We start from the raw sequence: 19027 nt of genomic DNA on the forward strand, positions 1-19027 counted from the left end.
AATATTTTCCCACTGTTTCTTGCAAAAATATTCTAGATCCATCACATTATAAGGGCATCTCCTGTGCACAGCCTGCTTCAAGTCACCTCACAGAGTTTTAGCTGGATTCAGGTCTTGGCTCTATCTAGGTCATTGAAAAACATTGATATTCTTTTGGTTAAGCCATTCCTTCATTGATTTACATGTATGCTTTGGTCACTGTCATGCTGAAAGGTGAAAGTCCTTTTATCTTCAGCTTACCAGCAGACACCTGAATGTTTTGCACTAAACTCGAATGGTATTTGTAGCTATTCATGATTCCCTCCACCTTGATAAAAACCCCAGTTCTGGCTGAAGAAAAGAAGCCCTAAAGCATGATGCTGCCACCACCATGCTGCACCATGGGTAAGGTAGGTGTTCTTTTGGTGATTATTGGATTATTATACCTTTTGGAATTGGTCTCATCAGACCATAACACATTTTGCCACATGGTTTGGGGTGATTTATTTGAGGTTGGATGTTTTTTGTGAGAAAGGACTTCCGTCTAGCCGCCCTACCCCATAGCCCAGACGTGAAGAATATGAGAGATTGCTGTCACATGCAGAGAGTAATCAGTACTAGTCAGATATTCCTGCAGCTACTATAATGTTACTGTAGGTCTCTTGGCAGCCTCCCTGGTAAGTTTTTGTGTTATCCTTTTATAAATTTTGGAGCGACATCCTGTTCTTGCTGATGTCACTGTGGTGCTCCATTTTCTCCACTTGCTGATGATAGCCTTGATGGTGTTCCATGGTACATTTAATGTTTTGGAGATTTTTTTGTAACCCTTTCGACAGTGAGACCCTGTACAAGCTTTGTAAGCTCTTTCTGGACCATGGCTTCAGCAGTCAGATGAAACCTACAAGATGTCAAGAAAATCCTACAGAAACAGCTGATCTTTATTTGGGGTTAATCAGAATAATTTTTTTGATGATAGCTGTATGATAATTATTTTTGTACATGAGATTGATTGTGATTGGTTCATTCTGAACACATCCACGTCCCCAATTATAAAAGGGTGTGCACACTTACGCAACAAGATTATTGTAACTTTTTTATTTTTCCTATTTTTCCCTAAAATGTTTCCGATTGTTTTTCACTTCATTTTTATACAATGTATTTTCACACTGAGGGTGGGAAAAGTTCTGACATGATTCATCTTGGTTTAATTTTTTTCATCACAAAAACTTGCCATTTTATCAGGGCTGTGTAGATGTTTTATGTCCACTGTAGTTAGATTTTAAAAAATACAACTTGTCATGTTACCAAGGAACCAGAAAAAGCAAAGTCTTTCCTGAAAACTCTCCCATGGTGGAAAAATTACTGACTGTTACAAAGCACAAAACACTTTAGACTCCTTACATACAGCATTCAAAAGCTCCTTACAGAATATCATTCCATATCAATACCATATCAATAACTATACACTTTTCTTTGTTAAATAACGTTACATTAATTATTAGTCGTAGATTAATGTTGAGCGTCCACCATACAAGTCCCTGTGAATAAGTAGTTTCTACAGAAATTTACAGTTTCAACTAAGTGCACTGAAACTTTTGACTGCTACACATTCAATAGTGCATTTTCAATAGTAATTTTCTTGTGTCTGAGAACAGTGACATCTACTGAACTGATAAATAAGTTACCATATGTCAGATATTTTAAAGAAAATTTATTTGTGTTTTTTTCCTTTTAATAAAGACAGTTTTCTCTGTGTGTTTTCTCACACACACACTCACTCACTCTCACACACACACACAGTACATAACTTTGAATCGTGTAGGCAAATCCAGTGTAAAGATTTTGCACAAAATACATCGGAAGGATGGTGACAGAGGACAAGACTACATGCAATAAAAAAAAAAAAAAAAGAGACAGAAACAATATTCATGTTCACTATGACTTTGCAACTAGCAAAACTGATTAAAATGACATTTCAAAAAAGAGAAACAAAAAAAATATGACAACAATTTCAAAAATATTGAACAGATCATTTGAAAACATCAGTGGGAAATGTATATTTCAATCTGTAACAGTGAGTACAAAGAAAATCAACCAATTATCAATTAATCAATACACATCCATCCATTCATTCATTCATTCAGCTGCTGTACATGGATATCCTACAGTACTAAAGAGCTTATGACTGATACAGGTGCTGGAGTACTAACAGAAAACAGACCTCTGAGCATTTTCACAGGTGAATTACATTGACAGGCAGTTCAGTATCACACAAACAAAACTTCTTGAGCAAAATCCACACTGAGGTGTTAAACTATACCCCCGTGTGTAGGGGCTAAAATGTGACTTTAATAAATCATAAACACAGTAAGATGTGCCCCAAATCTTTACTTGAATTCAGTTATGGTTATTAATGGAGACAAGGATGCAGTGATACTCCTGTCTGGTACCTATATGAGGTCAGTGTAACTGTCCAAAAACTTTGGACTTCATCATTGTATTTCAAATTAAGTATGAAATACATTTTGTAATGTTTAAGGCTGCAGTTGGAAAAACTGGCCTCTACCACAGAGTTCTTGAGCTCAAACCTTCATGTCTGCTAAAACCAAAAACAGTAAAAGCATACATACATGTAACAAAATTACTCGAACTGATTAAAATCGTTGACTTGTGTAGCTGACAGTATTCCATACCAGAAAATAATATTGAAGCAGCTGTATCTAGAAATGCACCAGATTCATATTCAAAGCCCACCACTGCAAAATCACAATGCTAATACATTCAGTGAGAAGCCTCTCAAATGTGGCAATAGCACAAAAATACGTTTAAAAAAAAAAAAAAGAGTCCAACATAGTATCATGATGCTGCACAGGTATAAATATATTGATTTATTTAAACTGACTCATCTCATTAAGAATATGTACCAATTTGCATTATTAATATTATATGGTGATGAACTAAAATGCTTGTCAGAAACCAAAATTCAGGGCACTCTGAAAAACTGAAAACCAAGTTCTAGATTAATAATAATAATAATAATAATAATATCTGCATTAGATACTTGAATATAATTGATTAATTAATACTAAATTAAAACTTGGTAATGGAAAAAGACCCACTATTATTTATTATTTAAGTTCATCCTTTCAACAGGACATTACTCCTCAAAACCAAACTGACAATAAATAAAATAAAAAAAATTTACAAAATATAAAACTATGGTATGTTCTCTGCATATTAACTGGATGTCATGATTTTAGGTGGTGTATCAAACCAGTAATGGAAATGGTTTTTGGCCATATTTGGTATGGCCAGACTTTCAATGCATCCCTAATGTTATTACATTATCATGATGAAATATGAAGTCAAATAAGTTTGATCTCTCAATATATATATATTTTTTTTAAATATGGCCTACACCACTTCACAAACTATAAGAACAAAAAGTATCAAACAGTGTGTTTATTAAGCATTTGTTAATTAATGGAAAATCCTATAATGCTTCATCGGGTTTGGAAAAGAGAGTGGATAGAATTTCAGACTAATCCTCCATGTCAGAACATTTGAAGAAGGCTTGTAAGCATGTGTCAGTGGATAAAATTACTGAACTGAGATGGCCTAGTGACATGATTTTTTTTTTATCTTCACAAAAACCCTATATACTGAGAATTGAAACACGTTCTGCTGAACTGATACTGTAGCTATGATGCTAATCTTATCTCTTATGATGCTAATCTTATCTTTAAAGGGCTGGTGTGCCTGCGCATCGTTAATCTAGCCAAGCATGAGGTTGCTCACAACTCCTTTATCAGACTGCAGAAGCTTTTGTGTGCGAGTCATTGTTAAAGGGGAGGAAATTGGTGTGGCCCCGCACCAGCAGGATAAAAGTACATGCAAGTTTACAAGACCCAAAACAGACCATACGCGAATGCAAACTACATCTAACAATGCTGCCATCACTGAACGACAACAGTGAATTTAATGCTCACCTGCACGTTCAGTGAATTTGCAGCTCAATTGAATGATTCAGTGACACTGTCTTTGTTCCTGATGCGTGAAAATATTACATTAATATTTTAATATAAGCTTCATTCCCAATGTGCATAGCAAAACTTAAATATACAATAAAATATCCACACTTAAAATCTAAGCTTTAACTTAATAAAAGCCTCTGACTTCACTATGTGCAAGTCTGCATAAAATCTATAAAACACAATAAAATCAGTACTTTCAAACTGCAACAAACTTAAAGAATAAGGCTTATGAGCAAAACTGCTAAGGCAAAAGAGTATTTACACAGTACCAGCTACAAGCACTGCAAATTCCATTCATTTTTTAAAAATGGTTTTGCAAATACCTTACAAGACTGATTGTCTGCACACATCCAGACAGATAAACTATCTCGGTACGAAAGGTCTTCTAGTTCTAGTGACATGCTTCCCCGTTGCATGATCTCAAATTCAGAAATCATATTCTTCTTAAATGACTTTTTTTTGGCAACGTATGCAAAGGCATGTTGAAAAGACACTTCTGAGAGGATTGGTCTGTAGCAATCATGCGCCATCGTTCACAACCTGGAGTAACCCTGAGCAAGCTGGAATTCCCAATAGTGCAAACAGTCATAGGCCAAAGCCGCATGTGTGCAGGGACAGGACAGAACAAAATCAGAAAGGTCAGCATAGTTTCCCACACGACTCGAAGCAGCAAGAAAGGCATGAAGGCAGGCAGGCAACGTGCCACCTCTGATATATAACGCACTTAACAGGAAGCCCATAAACAACAGTGTACAAACCAATGTGTTGGTATTTACAGTATGATAAACACAACCTTTCCTTAACCATTGTTTTTCAGAGGTGCTAATCCTAGCAAGCAAATTAAAAAAACTGAATTTACCACAGTATGGCATATATTGGTGGAAGAGTCATATCATTTTTTTCAGATGTGTGCCAAGTGTGCCAAAGGAGGCAAAATCTGGTCCAGGTACTGTTCATATCCTGCCTTTTTTTGCTCTTGTTCTGCCAGGTGGATTTTATTTGCGTCTGGTCTGACCGCTGAAAAAGCAGAATTTTACATATAAATCTAAATGCTACAGCTAAACAGTAGATTTTAGCACCTCTGGTTTTCAATGGAAAATGTAGAGTGCTAATCAGAGAGCAGCTAAAAAAAAACTGCATAAAAATAGCCGCAAAATAAAGTTTAAAAAAAAAACAAAGGTATTCTGATTTCTTCATCCCTGTCACATCTCTGCACACATTTGACTCTGGCCGTGATCGCTGTAACATCACTCACAAGTGCTCGGCCTCATCACCTGAGGGGTATGTGCGTGTGTGCGTCTGTGTGTAAGGAAGCTGGCCCTCTGTGCCTACAGCCACTCCCTGAGTGTGTCCAGGTTGTTCTCCATCCAGAACATGTTCAGCTGAATGTTCTCGATGGCCTCCTGAACGCTCCTCATTTGAGATCCTCTCTTCTTTGAAGAGCCGAAAAAACTCTGAACCTGAGAAGAGATTCAAATCATGACGTTTTAGGATTCACTCAATTTGTAGACTTTAAATAACAATCTGATTTGCAAGAAGGAACCAACCTCCTCAAGGTGCGTCTTTGTAGAGAACTGGCTGGTCGCAGACATGATTATGTTTTGCAAAGGGAAACTGCCAATGGGAAATCTTAAAAAGGAAATAAATGTGTTAGAATTATACATTCACCATCCACTTTATGAGGAACACCTGTACACGTGCACATTCATGCAGTTATCTTAGTCAGCCAATCATGTGGTGCGAAAAACTAGATAACAGCATGAATGTGCAGGTGTACAGGTGCTCCTAATAAAGTAGATGGTGAGGGTATGATTATGTTGCAATCAGTCAACCTATACATTCAACTGACCCATTTTCACAGACGCCGTACTGCATTCACTTACTTTTGTGTGAGTTTATCCCAGTTCTCCTTCACAAAATCCCAAGCGTACAGGTAACCTGCAAAATGTCTGCTTACTCTGTTAATCACAAGAGGAAGTTCAGGGGTCTGAATCGGACTTCCATCAAGACCTGCTTTTAGGAGCCTATAAGAAACAGGATTTGTCTTGTGAACACAGTAAGAACCTTTCCAAGTTGTTGATAGATGGTTGTATCAAAGCCTTACCATGCGATTTTTCGTATATCCTGAGTGCTGGCCAAAGCCTCCAGTGTTTTGCGTTTCTCCGAGTCGTAGATGGAATGTACGTAAGAGTCACATAACACATTCCAACGTTCGTCAGTTTGGGCTGCCACAGAGAGAACTGCTGTCAGGAGGTCTCCAGGAACCCTGAAGAAGGAAGAGATACGCATACCTCGTACACATATTGTGTCACTGACATGTGCCCTTGTCTACAAAATTACAGCAACCTCATCAACAACTTATAACCTGTCTGGTAAGATTTCCTGGAATTTTGACACAAAAACCTGAGGTGAGAGTTTATTTAAGGTGGTTTCACATAAACATATACAGTCCATTTGAATCAAACCCTGGTTCACTTTGCTTCATGGTGTGGGGTTGTTTAGGCAGGTGAGGACCAAAATAACTGGTCTGAGAGCTTTTTTGAGGTGGTGAAGTGACCTCTCGCATGGTTTGACTGCAGTGAGAAAGTGGTTCAACACTGAATCAATCCAACTGCAGGAAGTGAATCACACGTTCTGCATAATTTGTAAATTTTTTGCAGTCGCATAGTACAGGGCTGCAGTGGTGCAGAAATGTGATGTGTGCTGGATATTTGGACTGAAGAACAAAAAGTAAAATAAAGAAAATAAATGATAGTGTTTTAAACTAGTTATTTACATAATCATCTAATTGTTTATTTAGATTCAGCTCTGTGCTCTCTGTACTCTAGCAATTTCTGTGACTTCTAGGCACAGCTGTTGACAAAGTTTTATCTTTTCAGCCCTACACAGCCCTCAGTAATGTACTGTGTGAAACCAAAACAACCAAATAGCAAACCACACAATTTGGCTCTGACTTGAACTTGGAAGTTGACTAATAGGTGTGATATTACTAACTTCAGAAAGATTTAGCTGTCAGTTCAACAACATTTGATTACGACAGCAAACAATGATCATAGAAAGCTGTAAACATTTACATTCATTTAATCATTCATATGTTCATTCCTTTGTTTTTTTTTTTTTTTTTATTCACTTACTTTTAGCCATTAAATTTTTTATATACACAAAAGCATTCCGTTTTTGCTTTTCCAAGTGACATTCAAGTGAAAAGTGGAACATAGTTACTGACAGGAAATAGAGTGAATCTGGTGCAGGGTTATTTTGAATTTAACATCAAAACACTTGGCTTCTAACTACAGTTTGTTATTGAAATCTCAGGGGAAAAAAACCACTAACTTGAATAACTACCTACATAGCAGTCACCCACACACCTATCAGGAACTAAATTACTGAAACTAAAGCTAAAATATATAGAGATTCATTAATTATTAAAACAAGAGAAACCACAATAAAACTATATCTATGTAAATATATGTAAATTTCTAAAATAAATAAATAAATAAATAAAATAAGAATAACATAAAAGCCAAAACTAGTTTAAAAATCTCATTACATGAAAATATTATATACAGCCATTTATAACATGAACACCAAAACTTACTGCCATTTGCACTGCAACTAATAATTGTTATTAATACAATGGGTGAAAATTAATTGCTCAAACCTACGTTTTGTTAGAGGATTTCCACTGATCAAAGAGTTGTTTGGCCTTCTCAGTGCATTCTGTTCTGCTGAGGGAGCAGGCTGTCTCCAGCAGGACCGACCTCAGACTCACTTTAGACACAGACGTCTCTTCACCCCATGACTGGTTATCCATCAGTTTGCCGAAATGATCAAAAATGTAGCTCTAGAAGAAAAGAAGAGAATAATCTGTCCCTGCTGAATTTATTTCCATCTGCACCTGAACTGAGCTGAAGTTTTCATTCGTTCAAAACAATTACTCAATAAATCAAAACCAGATAGTGTAATGTGAATTGGGAGAAATCCAACCTTCATCCTGGACAATAGATTTAAATCGGATCTTTTCTCAAGTAGCCTATAGATGGAGTTGAGCTGTGTCAGGGCTTCAGTCAGTGGTGCCGTTTCTGTTTCATCCTTTATATAATCCAAGAGATTTAACACTTGTCTGAAGGACACCTTTCCTAACCTGAACAAACAAGCAATGTGAAATAAATTGTCAAAGAACCCTTTATGGAACTTTCTTTCACCTTTGGATAAGCTAAATATATTGTTTAATATTGATAAATATTATGTTTAATAGCAAACTACCCAAGTATGTATTCATCTGTATGGCTGTATCTGAATTTCCTGAATCTTTAATAAAATGTAGCTTAAACCAAAAGCAAACTACCTTGACAGAGCAAAGACATTATTAATGAGAGATGCTCGGTCCTCTGGTGGAAGAACATTCACGTTTTCCTTCAAGGCCTCGATCAGTACCCTCCAGCCTTCATCTCCATAGTCCACTATGTAGAAGCCATCACTCCTGTAGTTAAACTTCAGCCACTTCACACTGCCTGTAATGTTAAAGGTGGCTGAAAAAGATTTGGAAAAAATATTTAAAAACAAGGTTAACATCAGACTACTACTGCTGTGGCATGAGTTCTGTGATCTACTGCATGATTTGCTTCACATGCTATCAATTATGTTTTCTAAAATGCAATGAACAAATTGGACCAAGACAGGTTTCTATGGTTACAAGAGTAAAACCAGAAAAATATTTACCCGTTTTGTCCTTAAAATAAAACAGTTGCTTGCAGGAAATGGAGCTGCTACAAGTGTCATTGATGTACGTCAGTGGGATGTGCCACAAGTTGCTGTGAGGGGAACAAATCCACATCTGAGTGAAGCTCAGCTGATTTTCATTGGCTCTTATTAGATTAGGACTGATTGATGTGTTTAGTAAAAATATTTCTTTGACTTTTTGACCTCCTCAGTGACAAAAGGCCGTTCTGTTTTATAGTGAAAACACATACACACCTCAGTAATGAGAATACAGACTGCTCTTAATCCAAATGTCAGTTAATACAATCACTGGTATTTAGGGACGTTTTGTACATTAACTGTGTGCCCCAGTTGTATACTAATACTATAGTTATCGTAGATGTGTGGTGGTCTGGGAAAACACTTCACATGGTGAAATGTTGTACTATATGCACTTCTGAAAACTACAGGCTTTCCAGAATGGAATACCCCCCAAAAGTGAAAAGGGAGAAAACTGGTTTTAAAGATTTAATTCTGACTGCAGTGCAGGAGCATTGTAGGGCGCAGGGCGCATTATCCTGCTGAAAGAGGCCACTGATATTAGGGAATACTTGGTCTGCAACAATGTTTAGGTAGGTGGTACGTGTCAAAGTAACATCCACATGAATACCAGGACCCAAGGTTTCCAAGCAGAACATTGCTCAGAGCATCACACCGCCTCCGCCGGCTTGCCTTCTTCCCATAGTGTATCCTGGAGCCATCTCTTTCCTAGGTAAATCACGCACACACACCCTCGCCACCTTCTTCCATTACTCCATGGTCCAGTTCTGATGCTCACGTGCCCATTGTAGGTGCTTTCAGCGGTGTACAGGGGTCAGCATGGCCACTCTTACCAGTCTGGGGCTACTTAGCCGCATACGCAGCAAGCTACGATGCACTGTGTGTTCTGACACCTTTCTATCATAGCCAGCATTAACCTTTTCAGCAATTTGTGCTACAGTTGGTCTTCTGTGGGATCGGACCAGACTGGCTAGCCTTCGCTCTCCATGTGCATCAGTGAGCCTTGGGTGTCCATGACCGTGTCACTGGTTCACCGGTTGTCCTTCCTTGGACCACTTTAGATAGGTAGATTCTAACCACCAGGAACACCCCACAAGACCTGCCATTTTGGAGACGCTCTGACCCAGTCATCTAGCCATCACAATTTGGCCCTTGTCAATGTCATATGCCACCCCTTGACAGGTGCCATTGTAACAAGATAATCAATGTTACTCACTTCACCTGTCAGTGGTTTTAAGGTTATGGCTGATCAGTGTAAGTGCAGACAGTGCAGACAGTGTGTCTATGATGTACAGAACCATTTTTACTCTAAGATATATTGCAAACATTGGGAGAAGGAAAGGGGGATTTTGGAGTGGATAATGTCACTACATCAGGAATTTATGTGCACCACAGTGACCTTTTTTGTCCACACAAAGAAACAAGAAAAAAAATAAATAAAAATGTCGCTCCCTTTTCCAATGCTGAATTTTTGGGCTAGTTTCAGGTTTTGTGTATTGTTTTTGAAATTTCTGTCAAAAATGCTAAGCCACCAACCAAAATGTCATTAAATAGCACCATTAAAAAAAGATTCTGTTCTTCCCCCAAATGGTAGCCCATTTCTGATAACGATACACTTAGTATTTTGTCATTCTGTATGCTAACTTAATGATTTGACAGTAGAAACAAACTCCTTGCTCTGATTGACCTTACACTGGTAGAACTTCCATGCCAATAGTCGTAGATTGTGAGTTTGCATGAAGCCTTTGCACAAATTGACATTTACACAATGCATTGAATGTCAGTTCAAGGGTTCAACCAGTTCACACTAGTGTCAGATGTTGACCACATTAAAAATAATGTGACCAAGAACCAAATCCTGATTTGAGCAGAAACTCTGTACTGAATACTTAAAGTTGCAGTGTTACTGAAGACACTAAACCCCAGGCCATAACCATATCACAAAATACCTGTGATTTGTGAGGTCGCCAGCGTTTAGGAGGAAATGGTCTTGTGTTACTTTCACTTGGTTGCCTTTTCTGTTCACGGTTACCAGTGGGAAACCTTTTTGTACAGTCCAGGTGTTCATCATCTGTGCCACATCAATGGACTGGTTTGTGAACTGGAACAACAGTGACATGTGGTGAATGAGGCGTAATTAATATTCAACAATTCCTCATGCATGGAGACGGTTGTACCTGTGAAAGGCTGTTCCACAGGTCTTCCTTCTCTGTGTTGTTGCCTTTGTACTTTTTCAGATACTCAATCACTCCTTTCCTGAACACTTCTTCACCAAGTGTTTCATTCAGCATCAGTAAAAGAGAGGCACCCTGGGTGAGTACATAAGACAATGAAAGGGTCAATGTCAGTTTCTCGTTGTTGACCTGAAGGACACAAAAAGAAATGTGCTCAATGAGTAACCTTTTCATAAGACACAGAGTCAAACATCTCTTCTACTTCCTCTGGATCAGTTACTTCAGCAGACACAGGATGGGATGAATTCATTGCGTCTTTGGCGAGGGCACTGAAACGTACACTCAGGAACTCATTGTCCTGAAAAGGAGCAAACCAAGATAAAATGAAGCTGGATTCAGAACGTTTATAGAATACATCCTTAAAGTAGTATGGTGCTGCAAGCAGATCATTAATATTACCAGATATTTAAAAAATAAGTGTATGAATGCTGAATCAGATAGGAAAAAGCCCTTTTTGGTGGGAAGCTTTTCTCTCAAACCAGTGCTTCCAAACATTTTTGAAGGATGAGTGTGTGCACACATTCACTTTATTAATATACTTAATATTAACACAACTATTCATTTATTCTCACATGTAGCAGCTATTATGACTCAGAATGACAAACACTTACAATGTCAAGATTGGGGAACACTTTCTCAATAGACAAGTACTGCAAGTATGTAGCAAATCCTTCGTTCAGCCAGAGATCATTCCACCAGCGCATTGTGACCAGGTTCCCGAACCACTTAAACACACACAAAAAAAAATTTTTGTATTTTTTTTTTTTTTTGGATTTTTGCATTTTCCCCAGTCACCAGTCAATCCAACAGAGCACCAGTCAATATCTCAATACCTTGTGGAACCCATACCAAAAGAGGTCCTACTCTGCATTAGTACAGTGTTCTTAATAAAGTGGCTGGTGAGTGTACTGGGCTTCTGAAGCGAACTAGTTAAACAGCAATAAAATACTGCACTAATCAGTGTGAAAATGTTACATGCTAAGCTTTTTACTCTCTTTGTTTGCAGATTAGCAAAGCAAGCTAACTGTGCTTGACACATACACTGCCAGAAACACCAGTGAACTCTGCCACTTCCTCCCAAGCTTTATTTTTCTTTTTTCTATACACATTTAATGACAGATTGTATATGACAAGATAAGACGAAAGCACGGTTATAATGTTTTTCTTCCATTTTTGCATATCAAACTGGAAATGTGAATTAATTGCAGGTAGGAACTAAAGTTGTGAGTAGGGATTATGATTTGTTGCTTGCTGGTGTGGACACTGGGTAACCTTTGTTGGTAATGTTTTGAATATTTTGAATGTTGTGAATATTTTGTGTACCTGATGTGCAAGTTCATGGGCAATGACGGAGGACACTAGTTGTTTATCCATGAGCGAGGAATGATTACCCACGAGCAGTGTCGTCTCCCGGAATGTGATGAGACCCCAGTTCTCCATTGCTCCAGCAAGGAAGTCTGGGATGCCCACCAAGTCTGTTAATAAAAGAGAGACATGTTAAGTAATGAAATTTGCCAAAAATAAATTCGACCAACACAAATTGAGTTACTAGTAAACACCATTAACAGAGAGACTTGATCATACAATGAACTGAATTATTTCCATTTGCTCAGTTACCGTAAAAGGGCTGTCTCACCTAATTTGCGCAACGGATACTTGATCTCAAAGAAACCGTTGTAGAAATGCAGCAGCTTGGCAGCTGTTTCCAGCGCGTAATGAACTTGGTCCTTTTTATCTGGAACTGCGTATATGGAGACCTGTGGAAAATGTGATACAGATGAGCACACATTAGACATAATCGGTTTAGGAATTAGCAAACTGGATGAAAACACACACACACCACACCAACAACAGCAAGATGTCTCAGTATGAGCCAAGTGAATTCTTTCTGGATGCATATTTTTTTAAATACAAGAATGTATAAAAAAGTGGTGTGGAGCAAGCATGAAACATACATACCACAGTGTTAGAGACATTTGTACTGACGCTGCTGAAGTTGGCCACAATAAATGCAACCAGATAGGTGCTCATATTGACACTCTTCTCAAACTCATCCTCAAAAAGCCCATCTGGCAATGGAGTAGTTTTGGCCTAGAAATTAGGGGGAAAAAAAAAAAATCAGTGATCAGAGTAAATCTGTAAATATCATGTTGCATGATATTTACATTGTGGCAATCACTCCATACAGAATTCATCTTGTGTGTGTGTTGTTTTTTTTTTTTTTTTTTTTGTTTTTTTTTTTTAATATCTTTTGAGTGTGCCTTCTTTGGGATCTATTTCCGTTAGAACAAAAAAATAAAATAAAATAAGCAGAAGATTTGGCCATATTGTTTCTTACTGTCACTTACTCAATATTAATGTCGTGTTTATAGAACTGTCATATAAAGCAATATCGTACTCAGTCATGCAGTTTTACTGGATATCAGCATGATATCCATGATTACCTATGGTACACGCCTATGGCTAAATCTCAGGCATGCCGATATTCTGTAAAACCGCACTCTTGCTTGTGCAATATTGCTAAAATAACATTTATTATATGGATTATGTATATCATACGTATTTGCATTACATCAATTTTTTTTTCCAACATATTTGTAAGTCTGTGCATTGGGGGATACATTGTGGTATTTGGTTTAATCAGTGTCAGCACTGTCAGAAAGTGCGAGGTCCTACAGTACAGGTCTGCTGTGAATATACTGGTTTTACGTTTCTGTCTTACAAATGTGGGAGGTGTAATGCAAGTTGTAAACGTTTCAAAACTTACGGTGACCTAGTGAACAATGAGCAAGCCTGTTCTCCTCTAGGAAAACTGCCTCTTTTTTTTTTAACAAAAGCTACAGATTTTATTAACAAATAAAGAAACATTTATTCATTCATTCTAAAAAGGCCCAAAAGGTTAAGCCATGGGTTAGATTTAGATGTAGGCATAGCCTTAATTAGCTGCATCAATAATTACATCAGAGGAAGGTCCTCATAAGGATTGTGTGTGTGTGTGTGTGTGTGTGTGTGTGTGTGTGTGAGAGAGAGAGAGAGAGAGAGAGAGAGATGGTTACAGTACCCTGAATTAGAAATATATAGCAATAAAATACTGCACTAGCATCTCTTTTTAGCATCTGTCCAAAAAAAACTCACAAATGAACTGGGGTTATTACCAAAGGCATGTTAGAAAGGCTGATGTAGTCCGCTTCTCTCTTTATCTTAATTAGAAATCTGGCCTTAAAGGCAGGTTCATCAAAACAAGGAAAAGCCTTGCGGGCAGCCAGGGGTTCAAACTGAGTAGCGGCCAAAACTCTGACAAAAGAGCAAGTGAAAAACAAACACGATAAATCACACCAACAGTGATTACTACTATTACTAATGACGATAATAATAATAATAAAAGGAGGAACAACAACAATAATCATCTAGTCTACCTTTTTTTTCCACTTGTGTCAGTGTAAGAGCTGTTATAGAAGCCATCATAGCTGCTGGAGAAGTTTGCTGAATAGTTGATTTTCAGCACATACTTTTGTCCCTTTTTAAGTTCCTCTGACAACTTGATAGCAATCTGCTGCCAGGGCTCGTACTCCAAGATCTTCACTTCTTTGCCTTGGAAAGTGACCTTCTGTATCTGCATATCAGAGCTGTGCAAAACAATCTTCTTGGTCTCTTGCAGGACCACAACAGTGATGGCTACACTCCCTGTGAAAGTCATGGTGGTCAGGTTGGGATAAAGCGAGATCTCGTAGTCAACAGGACGCACACTGGTTGGAAGCCTCCGCTCCGTCCATGGGAAAAGATCGCCATTTTTGGAGACTGGATAGATGACTTCCAAGGCGGAGCTGGCATTGTGGCAGCCTTCTTTGGAAAAAGTGCACTTGGGCAGGAAGTAGATGACCATACCCACTGAGGCAATGAAGACAAGGAGCAAGACTCCCACCACCATGGTCTTCGCAGAAGGCATCCAGCATGAACTGGATCGTTGCTGGCGGCTGTAGGAGGCGGCGGCGCTGTGCTGGCTGGAACTACGGTTCATGAAGGACATGCCCAGGAGTCTAGCTGAAGACTCATAGTCCTCCTCATCTTCTTCCAGCTCATTCTCGCCAAGGCCGCGTACCAGCAGCCTGGAGCTGCGCGGATCGTACACGACATCATCCGAGTCGATGGGGTGGGAGGGCGAGTCCTTCGCCAGATCCACCACGTCAGGTTCCTCCTCGAACATACTGTTTTCTATCATGTTCCGGGGAAGTGGAGCTCGGTCTGAGAATAAAAATCAGATATACCCAAAGAATGTCAATTCTACAGTGTGTGTCTCATAACAATAACATTTTTGTTAGTAATGTTAGATTACTTCCTGTTGACGTGTGAGGCTGTGTCACCCAGGCTAAAAAAGAATGCTGTGAAAGCTCATGTAGCCTGCATTCTGCACTCAAGTGCAATTCGAGCAGCACATTAACCACATCAATAAATAGTCAGATGTGAGAGACCAATTCCGTGAAGACACACACCATTATATGTTTACATGTATACATGTAGATCTCTTTTACTGTTGGATAACTGCATACTGAAATTTTTAGCAAATTTTGAGGCCTGAATTTTGAGCAAACATATCTAGACAAGGGGACTAAATGTAAAGTTTGGCCTGCTGATTTTTAGTCAGAGGCCTATATGTAGATTTACCAACACCCTTAAAACGTGACCACAATCTTCCTTCTTTCACTTCCTCCTCTGAGAAGCTGTGAGAAAAACAGATTGTGTTGTACTGTAAAAACACATGAAAAGAGACAGTATCAAGAGATCCAACGTTTCAGTCTTGCTATTTAACCAGTAGCAATTAAACCACAACGGTCTGTTTATTGTTCTAAACACAGTGCCACTATGCAGCTTAAAGATTTTTTAAAAAAATGTTCCTCTTTCCCCTGCTTATCACAAGTCCTGGCCTTTAAAAACCCAATAAACCATCACTTGTGCAAACATTACAATTATATCAGCTACTCTCATGCAGGCACAGGTGTGGTTGTGCTCCTTATTTTATACTTTATAAGCATATCAAACTGAACCACAAAATCCTCTGGTTCTTATTCCGCTTTGCTCTATAAAGGAAAATATTCTCTGTTACTGAAATATGAGTTTCACTGATAGCAATGGGGATTGCAATGGTGCCTATAAACACTTTCAGATCTTTGCGATAACTGTTTGCCTGACCCCATTATATTGCCCCTGAAACTGACTGGTCACAGCACACTGCTGAAACTTTATTCATTAGACACCTTAATTTGTACGTTAACTTGGGAATGTCAACAGGTTGCAAACTTATTTCTTTGCTAGTTAAAAATAACCTCTAACTTGGACTGCTGTGCTGTTCTGTAGATAAACTGTAAAACTGAAGTATATTTTTCAGAATGAAAACCCCATTGCAACATGGCCTAAATATTAAAGCAACTGAGTCCATATTGTAATGTGTTTTCATTATGCTTTGCAGATAAACTATAAAACAATTATAGTTTCATCGGAGAGATGAAAGGGGATGTAGACTTTTGCGTTTAACTGTGGAGTGAGTGACGGCTGTTGTCAGTGAAAATATTCCAAGATAATAATCCTTTCTGGCCATGACTTTAGCCCGGCAGGTAATCTCAGTGTTAGAAGATTTTCCCAAGGAGAGTATGTGAATTTAACTACAGAATTATTAACATGTATCAGCACACAAGATACTATATCAAGTGTGACAGTAATGTGGCTGTTGTTTCTAACTGGAATCATGATACAGAAGATCGGGGGCACGGTGGGTTAGTGGGTAGCATGTTTGCCTCACACCTCCAGAACTGGGGGGTTTGACATTCGCATGTTCTCCCCTTGCTTTGGGGGTTTCCTCTAGGTACTCTGTTTTCCTCTTCAGCGCAGATTGGCAGGCTGATTGGCATTGCCAAATTGTCCATGGCATGTGAATGTGTGTGTGTGATTGTGCCCTGCAATGGGATGGCACCCTGTCCAGGGTGTCCCCCGCCTTGTTCCCTGTGTAGGATAGGTGGTACGTTGGATGGCAAATCCGGAAGTCTAAAAACAATGTAGGAGAGCTTGTCCCTGACCTATAGCCCTGAAAATCTACATAATTATCCTACTGAAAATTTCCGCCTAGTATGACCAGCGCCCAAAACACCCAAAACACAGGCCAGCGTGGTGGACCATCTTTGTTAGCTGGCAAGTTACATTTAATAACTGTTTGCGATGTTCTAAGTGCTGTTGTGTTATTTGTTATATAGTGGTAATTCAGAAGGTGATTCCTTTCTACCAGAACTTACAGCCGGTAAAGTCTGACCAGCTCAGCTTGTGTTTTGTCAGCTTTTAGCTGGTCAGGATATAACACTTTCAAATAAAAAGGGTACTCAACTGTTCCTGGTACACTCAAGCGTACTCCTTTTATACATTAAGCTTCTATCTTTTACCTAAAAGTGTAGTGCACCTTTAAAACCTGACTATAAATACTAATTAACACTGTTTATGTACTTTAAATCAGTTTAAAGGTACACTGAAAGATACATAGTAAAGGTATAAAACAATGTCTTCTTGAACACTCCAGTGAAAGGAAAGGTAGTTTTGTTTTTAATATGTGTGTGTGTGTGTGTGTGTGTCAGACAACTACCTAGCTAAGCAAAAACAGCTGCTTATCTCTGATAACCTTAAGTGACAACGAAGCTGTGTCAAGTATGGCTGCTAAGAGTCTCTCATGTTGTTGACAGGACATTACTCATTCACACAAGTTCTGTATCAATGCTTTTTACATATATTAGCTATATTAGCGAGCTAGAAACAAAATTATTTGGTGTTCTTCTTCTTCTCCCGCATTTTGAACCATCTGCATGTGCCATTAGTGTTACTTAGCCGGACAACACTGAAAAACCCGATGCTAGCTATTTGTGTACGCGTTAGCTACTTAGCTAGCTTAGCTCCACTGCTTGCAAGTCATATAAACACAAGAGATACAACAGCGTTTCAGGGGTGTGGACATCATTACAAACAGCCTAGGTTTACAACAAGAAAAGTGCACTATGTGCAAACTAGCGATCTTTACAAGCGGATTAACGTATCTGGTGTTTGGGAGTAACGTTATGTTACTGCTCTTGTCACAACAGATAGCTAATTGATAAGTCAGGACAAGTTGTCTTACCATTTTCAAACAGATCCATATTTAGATGCAAGATCACGTCCGGGAGAACGAAGTATCAAATGTTAATCCACAATGAGGGCTTGTTAGATACAAACCAAAGCCACACACTCGGTTAAAAACAAATAAAATAAATAAACAAACAAACAAACAGCTGCTGCCGAAAACTGGCTTAGCTTGTTTAGCAAGCTAGCTGACTTGCAGCATCCTGAGCTGCTGTCCTGTCTCACTTTTCTGGGTTGAAGTAAAAAGATAAGCGCTCTGTGTGGATGTCGGTGAACAACAGCACATGGGGTGAAGTATTACGGTTCCTAATCCCTGTTTCAGAAGCACAAAATGTTCCTCCCTGAGTGCTAAGTGATCTGGTTTAACATTTAGCACTGCTCCAGGTGGCATGCACAAGTACTACACTGTCTACTCTGCTGAAAAAAAAAAAAAAAATACCCATCACAGAAATTCTAATGGTTTCCACTACAAATACAACAAACCATCAGCCAACCATTAAAACCATTACCATTTCTGGTCCCTAGTGGTACCCACTAGACCAACAATGGACCATTACAGTTTCCATTAAAACCAGTACAATTCCCATTATAACCATTACAAATTCTATGAGTTTTTCTATTTTTTTTTTTTTTTTTTTTAAATTCTCTGACCTATGAATCAGTGTTGAACTAATCTACAGGCTCCTAACCCTGGTTCGGAGTACCCCCTGCACTTCACTGTACATACTAGTGTTTTCTCCCCTCTAACACACCCACATCAACTCAGGAACGGCTGTGAATTAGCTGATCACTTGAATTAGGTGTGTTAGGAGCATGGAAAACACTAGTATATGTACAGTGCAGGACAGGGTGTACTCCAGGACCAGGACA

At 38.7% G+C, this 19027-nt stretch overlaps 1 protein-coding gene across 1 annotated transcript; it reads right to left on the bottom strand.

Annotated features, from left to right (window-relative positions):
- Positions 1-1670: 1670 nt before the first annotated feature.
- Positions 1671-18561, bottom strand: lnpep (leucyl/cystinyl aminopeptidase). The gene is made up of 18 exons (XM_026931273.3): positions 18156-18561; positions 14425-15250; positions 14164-14302; positions 12968-13099; positions 12645-12765; positions 12332-12483; positions 11620-11733; positions 11175-11306; positions 10952-11083; positions 10724-10875; positions 8736-8827; positions 8362-8545; positions 8001-8157; positions 7679-7857; positions 6118-6279; positions 5897-6037; positions 5561-5642; positions 1671-5473 (listed from the first exon to the last, which is right to left on the bottom strand). The coding sequence occupies exons 1-18, from the start codon at positions 18172-18174 to the stop codon at positions 5342-5344; spliced, it is 3048 nt and encodes a 1015-aa protein (XP_026787074.2). The 5' UTR covers positions 18175-18561; the 3' UTR covers positions 1671-5341.
- Between the last annotated feature and the right edge of the window lie 466 nt (positions 18562-19027).

This window comes from Pangasianodon hypophthalmus, chromosome 24, assembly GCF_027358585.1.
Source record: "Pangasianodon hypophthalmus isolate fPanHyp1 chromosome 24, fPanHyp1.pri, whole genome shotgun sequence".
Classification (NCBI taxonomy): domain Eukaryota; kingdom Metazoa; phylum Chordata; class Actinopteri; order Siluriformes; family Pangasiidae; genus Pangasianodon; species Pangasianodon hypophthalmus.

What these genes read in the sequence shown, in the direction of transcription:
- lnpep (XM_026931273.3), bottom strand. An exon ending in CCCATGAACTTGCACATCAG is followed by an intron (nt 11,734 to 12,331) that starts GTACACAAAATA and finishes TGTGTGTTTAAG; the next exon opens with TGGTTCGGGAACCTGGTCAC. An exon ending in TGGGATAAACTCACACAAAA is followed by an intron (nt 5,643 to 5,896) that starts GTAAGTGAATGC and finishes TTCCTTTTTAAG; the next exon opens with ATTTCCCATTGGCAGTTTCC.